This window comes from Ananas comosus, linkage group 6 (assembly GCF_001540865.1).
Source record: "Ananas comosus cultivar F153 linkage group 6, ASM154086v1, whole genome shotgun sequence".
In the NCBI taxonomy this organism is placed as follows: Eukaryota; Viridiplantae; Streptophyta; class Magnoliopsida; order Poales; family Bromeliaceae; genus Ananas; species Ananas comosus.
In genome coordinates, this window is record NC_033626.1 from 11435682 (window position 1) to 11450284 (window position 14603).

At 35.9% G+C, this 14603-nt stretch overlaps 1 protein-coding gene across 2 annotated transcripts; it reads right to left on the reverse strand.

The window, feature by feature from the left end:
* Positions 1580 to 9909, reverse strand: LOC109711710 (LMBR1 domain-containing protein 2 homolog A). 2 transcript variants are annotated; one of them, XM_020234883.1, is made up of 14 exons: positions 9522 to 9909; positions 7967 to 8043; positions 7202 to 7360; positions 6639 to 6852; positions 6448 to 6534; positions 6213 to 6352; positions 5913 to 5993; positions 4724 to 4788; positions 4326 to 4501; positions 3719 to 3849; positions 3532 to 3619; positions 3241 to 3454; positions 2602 to 2708; positions 1580 to 2435 (listed from the first exon to the last, which is right to left on the reverse strand). In XM_020234883.1, exons 1-14 carry the CDS (start codon positions 9687 to 9689, stop codon positions 1923 to 1925), a joined length of 2220 nt encoding a protein of 739 aa, XP_020090472.1. In that variant the 5' UTR covers positions 9690 to 9909; the 3' UTR covers positions 1580 to 1922. The 2 variants fall into 2 exon arrangements, with proteins under 2 accessions (XP_020090472.1, XP_020090473.1); XM_020234884.1 differs by lacking the exon at positions 9522 to 9909 and having other exon boundaries at positions 7202 to 7338; positions 7967 to 8033.

The following is a 14603-nucleotide window of genomic DNA, read 5'->3' on the forward strand; positions in this document are numbered from 1 at the left end:
GCAACATGTAGGGACAAACCGACATTTGTTTTCTCCTCAGCGACAAAATACAATACACGGAGCGTCAATCCCAACAATGTATGAAACATGAAATTCCCAACAGTTAAACCATCTCAATTAAGTTAACCACCCCTCCTCGCGCCACACCACCTCTCTCTCTCTCTCTCTCTCTCTCTCTCTCTCTCTCTCTCTCTCTCTATATATATATATAACCAACACCACACCTTCCCCATCCCAAGCCAAAATATAGCAACAAGAAATAGAGAAAGAGATAAACAGAGAGAGAGAGAGAGAGAGAGAGAGAGAGATGGGTAGGAGTGATAATGCGGAGGAGAGCAGGTGCAAGAAGCACCCAAAGCACCGGGAGTACACTGGCGTGTGCCCATTTTGCCTCAGGGAGAGGCTCTCCCACCTCTCCTCCCCCTCCTTTTCCTCCTCCGTAACCTATCCTTCCTCCTCCTCTGCCGCCGCCTCCTCGTCGCCGTGTCTATCCGACTCCGACTCCGACTTCTCCTCTCTGACCACCTCCCCCGTCCACCCCGCCACGAAGAGATCACGGCTTGCTCTTCTCCTCAGGGAAGGCGCGGGGTCGAACGCCGAGCCGCTGAAGAAGTGCCGGTCGCTGATTCTGGTGGTCGGGCGAGGGACGGAGGAGGACGACGACGACGATGATGAAGGGAAGGAGAGAGAGAACTGCAGCAAGAAAAAGAAGAAGAAGAAGCAGAAGAAGAAGAGGTTTTGGTCCAAGTTTTTGAGCGGCCCCAGCGTGGGGAGGGAGGGAGGTTGCACCTTGACGCACTCCAAGACTCTCAAAGAGAGGCCGGCTACCAAGTGGGTGTTGTTCTCGTAGTCGTAGGCGTCGTTATTTGCTAGGCTAGTCAGTATTGGTGGTCTTGTTTTAATGCGTTCGCATCTGCTTTGGTTGTGTGGAAATTAAGAAAAAGGAGTCATGCACCTTGTGTAAAAATGTGGGGTGTTGTTCTTATTTTCGGTTTCAATTGTGTTTCAGTTTGATCTTCTCAATTCTTTTGCTTGAAGACCATTTGGAGATCTGTAACACTTTTGCCAAGGTTAATTAATAATTACTCCATTCATGGTAAACCTCTTAGTTTTCCAATTGGATCGAGAATATCTAATTTATTATATCGATTAGGTTCCTTCGGTCAAAAAGTTTAATTGATTCGGGAGAAAATTAAAACATCTGCCCGAAATATTGCCACATGGAACGGGAATATTTGTCGGACTTGAAAGATTTTTCTAGTGTAAAAATCTTAGATAGAAGTAATACTAGAGGGAAAAAAAAAAAAAACTGGAAATAATACTAGAGAAAGGAAGAAAAAAAATATAAGCCTCGGCATTTGTTGGAGTCATCGCCATTTCAGATATATAGGCTGAGGAAAATTGAGAAATTTTGACATAATACCCCGTTTTAATGAAGCCCAAATTGCATGCATTATAGACAACTAAAACAACTATCACATTACAACCCCGCTTGGGTCAGTTGATAGGTAATTCTCTCTCAGACATATTTCTGTTTTGAGCGAAAATTGTGTGTGCGCGTTAGCGCGTAAGTAATAAAAAAAAAAAAATCATCACGCTTTGTTGTAATATTATATTCCTTTCATTTAATGTAGTCACAAGGACAAGTACACAAAGGGAGAAAACAGCCAAAAGCCGAAGTACACAGGAATGCATATTTCCTCCAGAGACGAAAGCTTACTATCCCCAAACACGAGGCCCTACAGACCCCCCACGTTCATGAACTATCTTCAATAGTTCATGCAAAGAAAGATCCTCCAAAACCACTATAAGATCTGTACATTTTTTTCTCTTCTCTTCCTTTCTTAATTTTCCCACAATAGTATGAATTCTTTACTGTGGTAACTCATCTTTTAAGTCTAAATCCAAAATTAATGTGTCTGCTATCTTGCTGCTCCTGAATTTGCTGCGTCTACATCATCATCATCATCCACAATGTCAGAACCACCACTCCCGCCCTTTGGTCTCTGCTTTAATCTTTGAAAAATTTCATCGAGAGACTCAGAAGAGGAGACCCTAGTATGAATAGCCTGGCCCTGAACTTGCCGCAGAGGAAGAAACTTCTTTGCTCCCATATTCGCTTTGAAATTCTGAAAGCCGCTCTTCATTGATGTCCATGTAGAGGCAAGCCCTGCTGACGGGGTGGCGACTGAACTATTAGACTGCTTATTATCAGAATGGCCTCCCTCGAGTAAAGATACAGAAGTCGATGATATCTCTTTGGACCCTGAATGGGATGACTTGTTTTGCTGATCTCTTATAGCAATATACTTGTTCGACATAGTTTCACGGCTGTTACCGTACTTTTGGTCCTCTTCTTTGAGATTTTTCGACCGACCAACTTTAATGTCCTCCTTGGATGAAGGCGTCAATTTCATCTCCACTATGTTTTTATCCTGAGTACAGTCAATGCATAAGAGAATAAAAAAGAATGGAAGAAATAAGGGTTCTCAAATGCAAAGGAACACGAGAGATTTCTTTGCCTCAAACTAGTAATGCTATGTATTTGCCAAGCGCTAATCGGTTGGCACATTCAAGTTCTTAACACAGCATATGACATACCAGGGATGGGTTTCCTGATTCGACATCTGTAGTTGTACTGTTAAAATTTCTTGCCAATGGAATAACTTGCTCGCCAACTTTACATCCTTGTTCAAGCCAAGACCTCTCTGCAGAAAATGTAAGAAGCTAGGCGTACTGGTTAATTTACACTAGACATTCTACAAGAAACAAGTTGCACTATACCAACATCAAAGAGACCTTCACGCCCTATTTAAGGTTTGGAATACATGGCAGTATATTTGATAATAGAAGGGAGATTTGATAATCGGCTTATTATGGACTTGGCAAAAATACAGCAGCCAATGAATGACATTAAAAATACAAAAGAGAATCTTGCACAATAAGAGTTGAAATATGTTATTACAGTATTCAGGAAAATTAAAACAAACAAATCAAAGCCAGGCAAAATCAGTAGTTAGTATGATTCTAAATGGCCAGAAGGCCAGAAAATACATGCCCAAAAAATTTCTCATTTTACTACTCAATTCAGCCTGCTATATATCCAGTGAGCAAATAACAGCATAAAAAGAAAAACCGTACATAACAGAAATACCAGCATACTCAGATAAAAGATAAGAAAGTCTGTCGCACAAGGATGGATGAGGCATCGAATATCGAATATATAAATTGATATCTCACCTTTCTGAAGGATAATCATTCCAGATGGATTGAACCCATCCATATCCTCCTCTTCGCTTTGAAATTTGATCTTTTTCCAGCTTCCAAAAAAATCAATTACTCGTCCAAAGAAATTGCTAGCAACTAGTAGGGTGTACACAACCATAATAAGTGGATAGATTTTGTTAAACCCCTTTCCAAAGAAAGGTACTGCATCGTCAATATTACCCATTCTCTGCATGACAGTACGTAAGGCAACTATTAGTCATTGGTCAAAGTATTATGAAGAATAACTATTGGCAGTGTCAATACCTTTTCAAAAATGGTTTTGGCATTACCGCCAAGACGAATCAGATTCAAGAAATTATAAGAAATAGGAGGTGCATATCTTGCTACCATTCTGCAGAAAACATTTTATTAAAACAGTTGAAATTAGTTTACTAGCTTAGATACAAAGTTGGTGAACTTAAGAGAAAGCAGATTAAACCAGAAAACTTACGAGCAAATCATAAGCAAGCTGACTGCGCTTGTCTGTCTTGGAGTTAATGAATAAAACATCAGCATTCCAATCTTGAATAATGAATAATATGTGCAAAGGCACATATACATTAGAGGAACAAATGCAGCAATCTGCGAAGTACCAATAGTGTATAATTAGCCCCTTAATCAGGATATTTCATTATCTTTGGTAATGGATAAAGGGGTGAAATCCTATCAAATTTTTTCCTTGCCATTAATTTTAATAAATAGCATACAAGTAATTGAAAATTAACAAATGGATATTCCAACCAATTTCAAAACAAAAGGTTACATATACAACGAGAAATTTTACGAGAACTAGATCTACAAGAAGTTTCATAGAGAATTATCCAACAACCATCCAAATATAAGCATGAGTGACTCATTCTGCTTGAGTTTTTCAGAAGTCATTTGAATCTTCATGCGTATTCCCTTTTTTTTTTCACGAAGAGACCAATTTTCATGTGTATTGATCTAAAATGTCTTAAAAAAGGTTAAAACATTAATTTTTTGATATAGTTATGAAATCAGCAGTTTATTTTCATAGCAGCAGATAAAATATATTATCGATTATAGAAACTGTTTACCTGGACCAAGACCTCCTGCTTTCCAACAGCATTAATAAGAATGGAAAAAAGAGATAAATCAACCCCACTTGGCAATAAAGTCGCCTCAGCCAATAGGATGGCAACTGACATACAACCTAACATCACAGCCAAGGCTTTCTGAAGCTGTTTTCTAAGTATACAACGCCATAAGAATTCTGGAAAACAGGAAGGAATCTCAACGTTAACTTCAAAAGCACAAATATAGCTCAAAAATACTAATTCTATCAGCTGAAATAATATAATATAACAGAGTTGCTTATTAATAACTAGATGTAATCGAAAATTTCATTTGTTCCTCAGTAATCTTACAGCTAGCTGAAAAAAGAACTTAATGCAAAAAAGAAACATAAATTCTTCAAGCTAGATCACGAATGTACCCATAATATCAAGAAAGGATCCTAGTGTGCCTGATCGGCTTGGTCTAAAACTTGAAACGTATTTCCTGCAACAGTGAACAGTCCTGGGATTACATGTGGATGCAAATGGATGTAAATTATCTACATGTTGAGAGAGGAAAAGTTGAGTACAAGCCATATATCCAATAACAGGGTCTTCAGACTATCGGAAGGCAAAAGAAATTTAGAATGTCAATTCAGATGAATAAATCATTTCTTTGTTTTTAATTTTAAGAAAACCTGATGTTTTGACCAGATCAAACTTACAATTTCAGAACATTCTAATAACAAATTCAGATGGTATAAAGAGTTCAGCTCCTCAGAAAGCATCCCAGTTCAGGTGCTCTTTTAATTGTGAAGGGATGAAATAGCATTCTCGACATGTTTATATCCATCTGGCAGTATATAAACAGTGTCATTTTTCATAGTAAATAACCGAATTGGATGTTCCTGCTAGTAATCTATACATTTCAAAAGAAATAAGTGAACTGCTTGTTCCTAGCAGGTAGATCAATGCTAGTTCTTAGCAGGTAGATCAATCTGCATCAATAATGCATAGAAGCGGATCTCCTTTTCAAAGAGGTTATTTCATGTTTTATAATCAATCCATAGTGGGATAGATGAATTTAAGGCCTGTGATTTCCACGAACCATTTAGGCTCTGCTCAAAATTTTGCCAGTTTAGCATTCCTTGGGTTATCTCATATTAACACTCCTTGCCAGCTGCCAGTTGCCAGTTGCCAGTTGCATACAATGTTGCAGATAATCAAGTAAAGCTAAAGACTACACAAATCATCTAGAAAGAATTGAATAAAACATTAGAAGTTGCAAGCTTTTGTAATTGAATCCAACTAATCCAATTTATATGATATATATTTTAAAAGGTTTGCATTGCGTCAAAAGGCTTTTCTGGACCTTCCTCTTATAAGTACATTAAATTATCTTAACAGAGGCTAGCGAATGTGGTACTTACATCAAAAATACTGATTCCAAGACTACAGAGAAAAGGAATGTCTTTGAGGAGAAAAGTATCATCTTGGTAGCGAAAACTCGAACTATTTTTTGCTGTTTGCAGTCTTGCAATGATAATTCCAATCACTCTTTTTTTAGGTTGTTGACAAGAAATTTTCAAAGCAAAAAAACAGTAGAAAACAGGAGAAGTAATAACAAACCATCCATTTGAATCGCGACGCTCATAATTCTTAATAGTATCTTCTAGTTCAAGGGCTTCCATTACATAAGTCATATATTCACTGCAAAAAGAAGAAAAAGAAAAAAGGTAAATGTACAGACAAATTGTGAAGGAAGTGCTTTTTTATCTTAAATAACATAAATTAGATACAGTATGGAAACATAAAAATAAGAATGAGAAATGCAAAGGCCTCTGATTCTTCATAGGCAAGAAAGAGAGTTGCACAAAAGAAGTACATGCCACAAAAAGTAATAACTTTTGATAAGCCCATTAACCACACCTTTTGCATCTGTAGTACTCCTCCCGAGCCTTCCTAAGTTGACGTCTAAGTGCAGCCATTGTTTTATCATCAGTATCATAATCCATATCATTTTCTCCTAGTCTACCGCCTGAAGGCTTAAAAGATGGATCTTCCCTTAACTGAAAAGGAGAAAAGAGAGAGCGAAATGACAAATTAGGTGAATGATCAAAATAAATCATTAACCAAAAGTGACAAAATAATAACAATACAGTACCATTTGATGCAACATCTTATCAATAACATCCATATACGGTCTTAGAGGATCACGCTTGGACATTTGATTTGATGTGGCTTGTGCAACCTACAACATTCCAAACAGAATGCCATTTTTAGTTCTTTCACACAAAAGCGTTCTTTTTAGAAAAAGGAAAAAAAAAACTTCAAAGCAGAAAAGAGTATACATACAACAATTGCGTTTGAAAAATCTTGGTGGGCCTCATCAAGTTTTAAAGCCATTTTCGCAACCCTATGTGAGAGAACCTTTTGACGGTGAGTCCAATCTGCATTCCTCCAAATGTTCCTTGGAATTTCACTTAGACCAAAGCCAAGAAGAAATGCACCCGTGACAAGCCCAAATGTATTTGAGCATGCCATGGCTAAGCCCACAATACTTCCACTCCTGCAAGTAAAAGAGTTAACAACTACATTTAGTCAATACAAGTCATCTAACAAATCTGCACATTATGTTGATAAAGTGCTTCTATAACAGTGATATAGGTGTAAGTTCTTGAATAAGAATGGGAATGAATGTTTCAGTAAGCGATTTCATTACTCCTATCACAAAAAGGGCATAAAATATATAAAGATAGAAGAAAATTACTCCGAACAATTCCACAAAGAAGAAAGAGTATAATGCAGACCGCAAAACTAATACAATTGTCTAAACATCCATGACCAGACTTAATACTAAAGAAGCACTAGCATAAACCAGGAGGGATATTTAAATGCAACAAAAGATAGATACAAACCAGTCTCGATGCATGATAATGAGCAGAATAAGTCCAAAAAGGCCAATAGATCCCACAATTGTGTAAAAGAGTAAGTTTATACGAATGCTTGTTTTCAGTCTTTCTTTCACTGTGAAGTCTCCAGCATCTTCATATCCCTGAATAGTGGGAACCACAGCCCTGTTTAGAGGATAAAAAGTAGCTTAAAAAATTGAGGTTATAGAAAGCTAAATAATATCCTGGCAAGAAACTTTATGAATACATATATAGAGTTTAATAACCACTATAGTTTTATTGGCAGAACATGATGAATAAAGATGATAGTAGCCCAAAGAAGACTCACCGCACAGAGATCAATCAAATGGAAAGGTCATTTTGAACTCATAACATTTAGCAAAGAAACGTTCTGAAGCATATGGTTCAGTTTATCCAGTTAGTTTATAACTAAAAATTCTAATTGCACGTTAGTTACCAAACATTTTTCTTTTGTAAGTATTAAGAAGATGTACATATGAGTGTCATGCATAGTAGAAATCTTTACACCATTATAGGAAAGTAAAAGGGGATTAATGGTAGAAAAAGTAACAAGTGAAAAATCTTGAAAACTGTAAAATCAATTGAAACATCGTGATTTTCTTTACAAATATTAAGTAGATGTACGTATGACTGTCATGCATAATAGAGATCTTCACACCATTATAGAAAAGCAAAAGGGCATTGACAGTAGAGAAAGTAACAACTGGAAATCTTGAAGAATGTAAAAGCAAGTGAAACAACGTTAAGTACCAGGTTAGTATGAATGTACTCCAATATGACCAGCTCCAAAAGAATGCAATGCCACCCCTCTCATAACCGTTAATTGTCTGCATGGCAAAAAATATCGCCTAATTGGTTAAACCTCCAAAAAAAAAATGATAAGCCAGGTTTTTCAAAAGAAAACACACAAAATAATTATTCTAGAATGCAGGAGCAGCAAATATATCCTATTGTATACCAAAATGACATTTATCATATGGAACTAAACAAAGTGCCTTCCTGACACCACATATAATAGTCTATTTCAAGGTCCAAATAATACATAGCAACATTACTTCCTCCTTCAATGTGTCTACCATTCACTGCTCATTTAGTTTCCATGACAGTCAACAATAGTTTGATCTCCAATCAAATATATAAATTTCCTATAAATTATGGCACAAATCCCATCAAGTAGTCATTCAATCTCAATAAAAATATCAGAATTCTGAATTCAACAGTAAGCATGATTGGGAATACTTTAATTAGGCAAATTAACATAACTCCTAGTGCGCATAGAATCCAAGGATGATTTTCCTTAAAAGTATTGCACATAAAATTCAGAGGAAGAAACAAATTCCTTTTCTTATCGCTTTAGCTAGTAATAGTCTCTGCAAAGCATCATACCTTTCATTCCTCTTCCATCTGATTAAGTAGCAGCTGAATTCAGAAGATAGCAACCAGTAGCTTACTAAAACAACTTCTATACAAATAACAAATATAGTCATGGAGTTTAGCATAAGATACCGACTGTTAAGTATTTAAACCTGAAGTTTCATTATGATGTCAAAGTAAGATACTTTACCATCTAAATCTTAAGCTACCTTTTCTTAGACACCAAGGTAAGATCTAAAAGGGTATAAATTCTGCTGCAGATGATTATCTTGTGATTAAGAAGTCCGCGGAAAATTTTCAAAAATCATCTCTGTTTTCTCAAACACAGCGGTGTTTACTTAGCATCAACTGAAGATAATTCAAGTGTTTTCATTTTGCAACATCACCACTTGAATTCTTCAATCAACACAGTTCTAACACATATTTGTAACGCTGAGGCGTCTATAATTGTTCCGATCAAGCAATTCTCTTCTGATGTATTTTCTCTCTACTTATCTGAATATGGCGCGACAATCCATTAAGTAGATCAATGGAAGCACTAGCAAATAATTTTCCGATCTCATAAATCAGAAGACAAATCCACCTACAAAGAAACTCAAAATGTCTAAACTAGAGTAAAATTCAAATAATTCCACATCGTAAATCACTCCCATAATTCCCATATTTTTACTCCTCTCCAACTTCAAAGACCATCGAATACCAACGAAAGATCAGATCCAAATTTCCTGGACTAAGAAACATACCCAGAACCCAAACAGATATACCAATAGGGATGAATTTTCCCAACCTCCCAATCGCCCAACTCTCAAATCACCAAAACACCTCAAAATCAAAATACACGAAATACGAAACAAGGAATCAAACACAACAACCCTAGATTTGAAACAACCAAGATTCATGAACAACAAGGGAAGGGGATCGTGGATCTTACGGTCCATATGTCGGCGGGGACGAGGATGATGATGGAGAGGGAGCAGAACCATGCGTATCCGACGGCGAACAGCACATACCTCGGCACATCGGGCCCGGCGAAGTACCGCAGCGTCACCGTCACCATGCCCAGGGTTAGCGGTAACGATATCAAATAGAACACCCACATCTCTCTCTCTCCCCTCTCTCCTCTCCTCTCCTCGCCTCGCCTCGCCTCTTCTTCTTCGTCTCCTCCTCCTCCTCCTCCTCCTCCTCCTCCTCCTCGTCTTCGTCTTCGTCTCCCCCTCGGAGCAACGAAGATGGAAGGGGTCAAAGAGGAGCGGATCCGACGCGATCAGCTGAGGAAAGAGAAGAAGCGGGGGACGAAGCAGGGGGAAAGGGTAACAGGGACGAGTTAATTAATTAATTAATTAATTTAGGGGGAAAACGGAGTTAAAAGGCTTCGAGTTAGGGTGCGGTCGCATTCCTCGTGATTCGACCGGTTCGTCGTGCTGGGTAATGGGCATGTTAGGCCCAGATAGGGCCACAAATGCGGTACGGACCACCGAACTTGGTTGAATGGTCGGTGAGGTAACGCAACACGTGCGAGCAAACAATTCTTTGCTTCTTTTTTTTTTTCTTTTTTTTTTCTTTTTTTTTTTGGAGATAGATAGCTTATTATCGCTTCCCCATTCGTTTATTTTTTTAAATTAAACTTAGCTGAAAATATAAATTAATTATAATTTGAATTTGGGACTTCGAGTATTCAACCATTCAGTTTTTTGCCATTTACGCTAAGGACGGTCGGTCAAGCAGGACAATTCTCGGAGTATTATAACGTGGATTTTTTATTTACCAAAATTTGGGTGGATTTGAACACGGAATAAAATCTGAATTCTTAGATAGGTCATTTTTATCTAATCAAACCTTTCCAATAAGATGATCCAAGTGCTGTGTTGTTTCCTATTATATCTATTTCTCAATTTTTTAAAAATAACACAGTTCGCAAATATACAATACAAAATCGGGTATAAAAGTAAATTTTGAAAAAAAAAATTATAACTATTAAATTTTATTTTAGAGAATAATAATATGCTGCTACTTAAAAAAAAAAAAAAAAAAAAAGAGAACTTGGCTATAAATAAAACAACTGTGCTACGAACAGTATGTGATATCAATTATTTCTAGTTAAGATTCATAGTTAAGATTTATGGAGTTTTATTCATAGTTAAGATTCTAAATTGGCCAAACAATCAAGTACATCAAATACCTACAGTGAAATAAAATAAGTACAGCCCATGTCTAAATTTCTAGATTGTAACTTAAAGTTGGGATTTATACAGCTAAAAATACTGTGCTATCCTTAATGCTCTACAATTTTTTTCCTATTTTGTTAACGACTATATAGTAATTTACAGTGGTGCTATAAATCTTCTAAATAAATGTAATTAACTGCTCTAACGCGCCATATTGAGAGTCACCTTTCTTTTGCACTCCCCTGCATATTGATTTAGTGTATAACAATCATGATACTGATCATTCTTAACGCAAGTGGTAAAAAATTTGATGGTTGGTATCCGAAGTCTCAATTTCGAATCATCGTTGATTTACAAAATATTGGAAAAGTTTACAAAATAATATTGTATTCCTATCTCATCATGAGAACAATACTGTTTAAATTTAAGCAAATCTAATTCGCAAAATAATTTGCATCACCCGTTATTTCTCTCCTTAAGCATGGATCGAAGATAAAGAAAGGCCTAACATTTCGTGGGCCAAAACTATGCCTCCATCTGATAACGGGTTGGCCCAAAGCGGAATAACATCCAAGGAGCCCAAGCATGAAGACCCATTTCTAAGATTCAGCCCTACAACAAAATAATTTTATGAAGGCTTTGTTTGTGATTGCCAGAGATTGCACTCAGGCTGAAAGAAAGTATGGCAGAAAAATTATTATTTATTTTCTTACGTCATATCACATTGCGTATATCATAATTATTCAGTTGTGTTATATTTTCAACAGTCCCACCAAATACAAAGAAACATACTTTTATTTTGTTTTTATCTTTAGTCTACTTTGTCTGATAATAGTAGATAGATTTCAATATTAAATAAAGTCTTAAAAATAGTCTCATAATTATAGTGTTTGGATGGTTGAACTGACCGTTGCACATGAACATAGGTGCAAACTCAATTGCAACCTTAGCACAGAATGAATCGCAGGTAAAGACCACAAATTATGCGGAAAACCTACACCACGCTTTTAAAATGCATCCTAGGTTCCACCACGACTTATCACGCATAGCATTGAGAATTAGATAAAACTTTTTTATGGAAATAGTCTTTAAAGTTTGAAAATAAGAGATCTGTTTGTTTGCTCGTAATTAATTTTTAGATTGAAAATAACTTTTAGTTATACTAAAATATAGATAAAATTTATTTTTTTTATCATTATGAATTGATAGGAATTTGCCGGTTTTAGAATTATAGTTATCTCAAACTTTTGTTTTTGTTTTTTGCTAAAAAAATTTGCGTTAGCTCATAAAAAAATAGTTACAATAGTTAGTGTTTTATTATTTTTTCAATCACTTTCTCGATGTAGTTAACTCCACTGCCCCGAAGAAAAAATTAATTATAATATTTTGAAAAAACTAAAATTATGAATAAGTTTAATTTACGGTAAACTAAATAATAGAAATAGATGTTTATTGTTCAATTATAGAGTAAGTTTGAATAAGTTTGAGATATGTTATGACTAAATTTTTTAATTCCACTATAATATTTTAGATAATAATTAGGTTCAAAAAAATAAAATGATTAAACATGTTAGGAGTAGACAAATATAAATTTATTTTAAAATTTAGAAGTGTCAAATCAAATTGGCTTTAATAATATTTTGTGGAGGAGCTTCTCAACGAAGCTGCGTTCTTCAGTTTTATATTATTAAGGTTTTGTTTAAAATTGCGGGAAGATTGCGTTACGTGTGGTAAACGTATTCCGTACGTCATATTGCATTTCACCGAAGAACGTAGAAGCATATTTCTATATACTTTTTTTTTAACTCTATTTTATCTAATAGCGTTAGATAGGCCTTAATACCATACTATACCTAAAACCAACATAAAACCCGGTTGGCGTTGGGTGCGTGGATGGCGAGAGCACGTTGTTGGATGACGCGTTGGATGAGCATTACCTGATGGTTGTTGTGTTTTGTCCCCATCCGAAGATTCTACATGTACGATGATTCCTCAGCCCCTGAATGCGACGAGCCTGATTGGGCCCACGCTGGGCATTAAACACTAGTCTATATGTAATTGCTTATGAGCTGCATTATAGTGTATATATATATATATATATATATTTAGAACTAGGCTACTGTACTATCGGTACCACGGAGCGCTCCATACTACCAAATTATTTTTGATGATGCGGCTTCCAAATCGACGATCGGTTCTGTTAGACTTGATCTACACTATTGAAAGTATTTAAAAACTAAATTTCATAATTTTTCGATATTATTTACCTATCAAACAAGTAGTCTAAATTGAACGGCTGAAAATAAAAATCTCATGAAAAATGATGATAAAAGATTTAATTTCAAGATCAGATATACTGATCTTACTCTAAATAGTGAAAAAAATTTTCTATAAAATTTTCATCGCATTTGGATTGCTTTACACCGTTAAACTCACAAACACACCACATCGGCCATTAAAATTATCAATTTTGAGATCTTTTGATCACTAGTCAAATAATGTCGAAAAAATTTGAAATTTAGTTTTCAAATACTTTCAATAGTGTAGATCAAGTCTAACGGAGCCGATTGTCGATTTGGAAGCCGCATTATCGAAAACAACTCGGTAGTACAGAGCGCTCCGTGCTACCGATAGCATAGTAGCCGGACTCTATATATATATATATCTTGGAAAAAATAAATTACTTTAAAATTTTAATTTATGTATATATAAATTTTTAAAATCCTAGAAAGTTAAAACCTGCTCATCATTATACTACTGTCCAAATAGAGTGAGAGAAATCTCATCAATTTTGAAAATAAAATTTAGAGATTGTAACGAATGATTGACTAGTTGTCCAAAATAAATTGTTGAATCCAACCCATCAATCCGTAAATCTTTCAACTTGTCAATCCGATCCAACACATTTTATTTAAGCTTTATGGTATAAAAATAGGTCGAGAGTTTCTAACACAAACCAAATATCTACAAATTTATCCAGTTGATGATATTTTTATGTGCAATATAAGATCCAAAGCAATTCGAATCCGAGTCGAGTCCAATTAACCTATTGAGTCCGATTAACCTATTAAGTAGGTTCGGGTCAAGATTGTATCCCTTTCCATGCCTTTTATTTTCTTTCTGTTTCAACTTTTCGGGTGCAAGTGGGGAAGAGAAAAAAGTAGTGACCGACGAACACGCAGGAGGGATCGAAGAGGGGGCCAAGCAAGGAATACTTAAATATTACAATATTATTTTTTCAGCAGCTTAAGTTTTTAAAGAATAATCAAAATTTTCTACTTAATTTTTTTTCACATTATATTAGAATGGACGGTATTAGGTTTTAATTCAGTCAGAATTCTATAAAAATAACCTTCGGTCCAAATATCAAGAAAATGTTTAATATAAATATTAAAACAAGATAAAAATATATAAAATTTATCTGAATTATGGACAATTTTCAAAAGGCTTGTTGAACCAATCCGGCGCGGACAGTTGGCACACTGAGTTCATATCCATATTCAGGATTCAAAGTACTGGATCAGGAGCACGGAAAAATGCGCCAGGAGATATGAGCCGCGTTTGTTCGAAAAACGTGACAACCGCAAGCGGTTATGGGCGGTTCCCAACGGCAGTTCCAATCGGCCGAACGTGGTCCTCCAAATCCGGAGAAGATGGCCGATCGTGCAATAACTAAACACAAGGGAAAAATATATAAATAGGCCTGTAGTACCCTAAAAACGGGTCTTCGCTCCTGCGCACAAAAGACCACCTTTATTTTTCCCTGCATTTTCTCGCTTTTGCCTAGGAGTAGTTCTTGTAACTTAGCCTTCTTGGAGTCTGTCTGCCCTCCGGGCATCACTTCATTG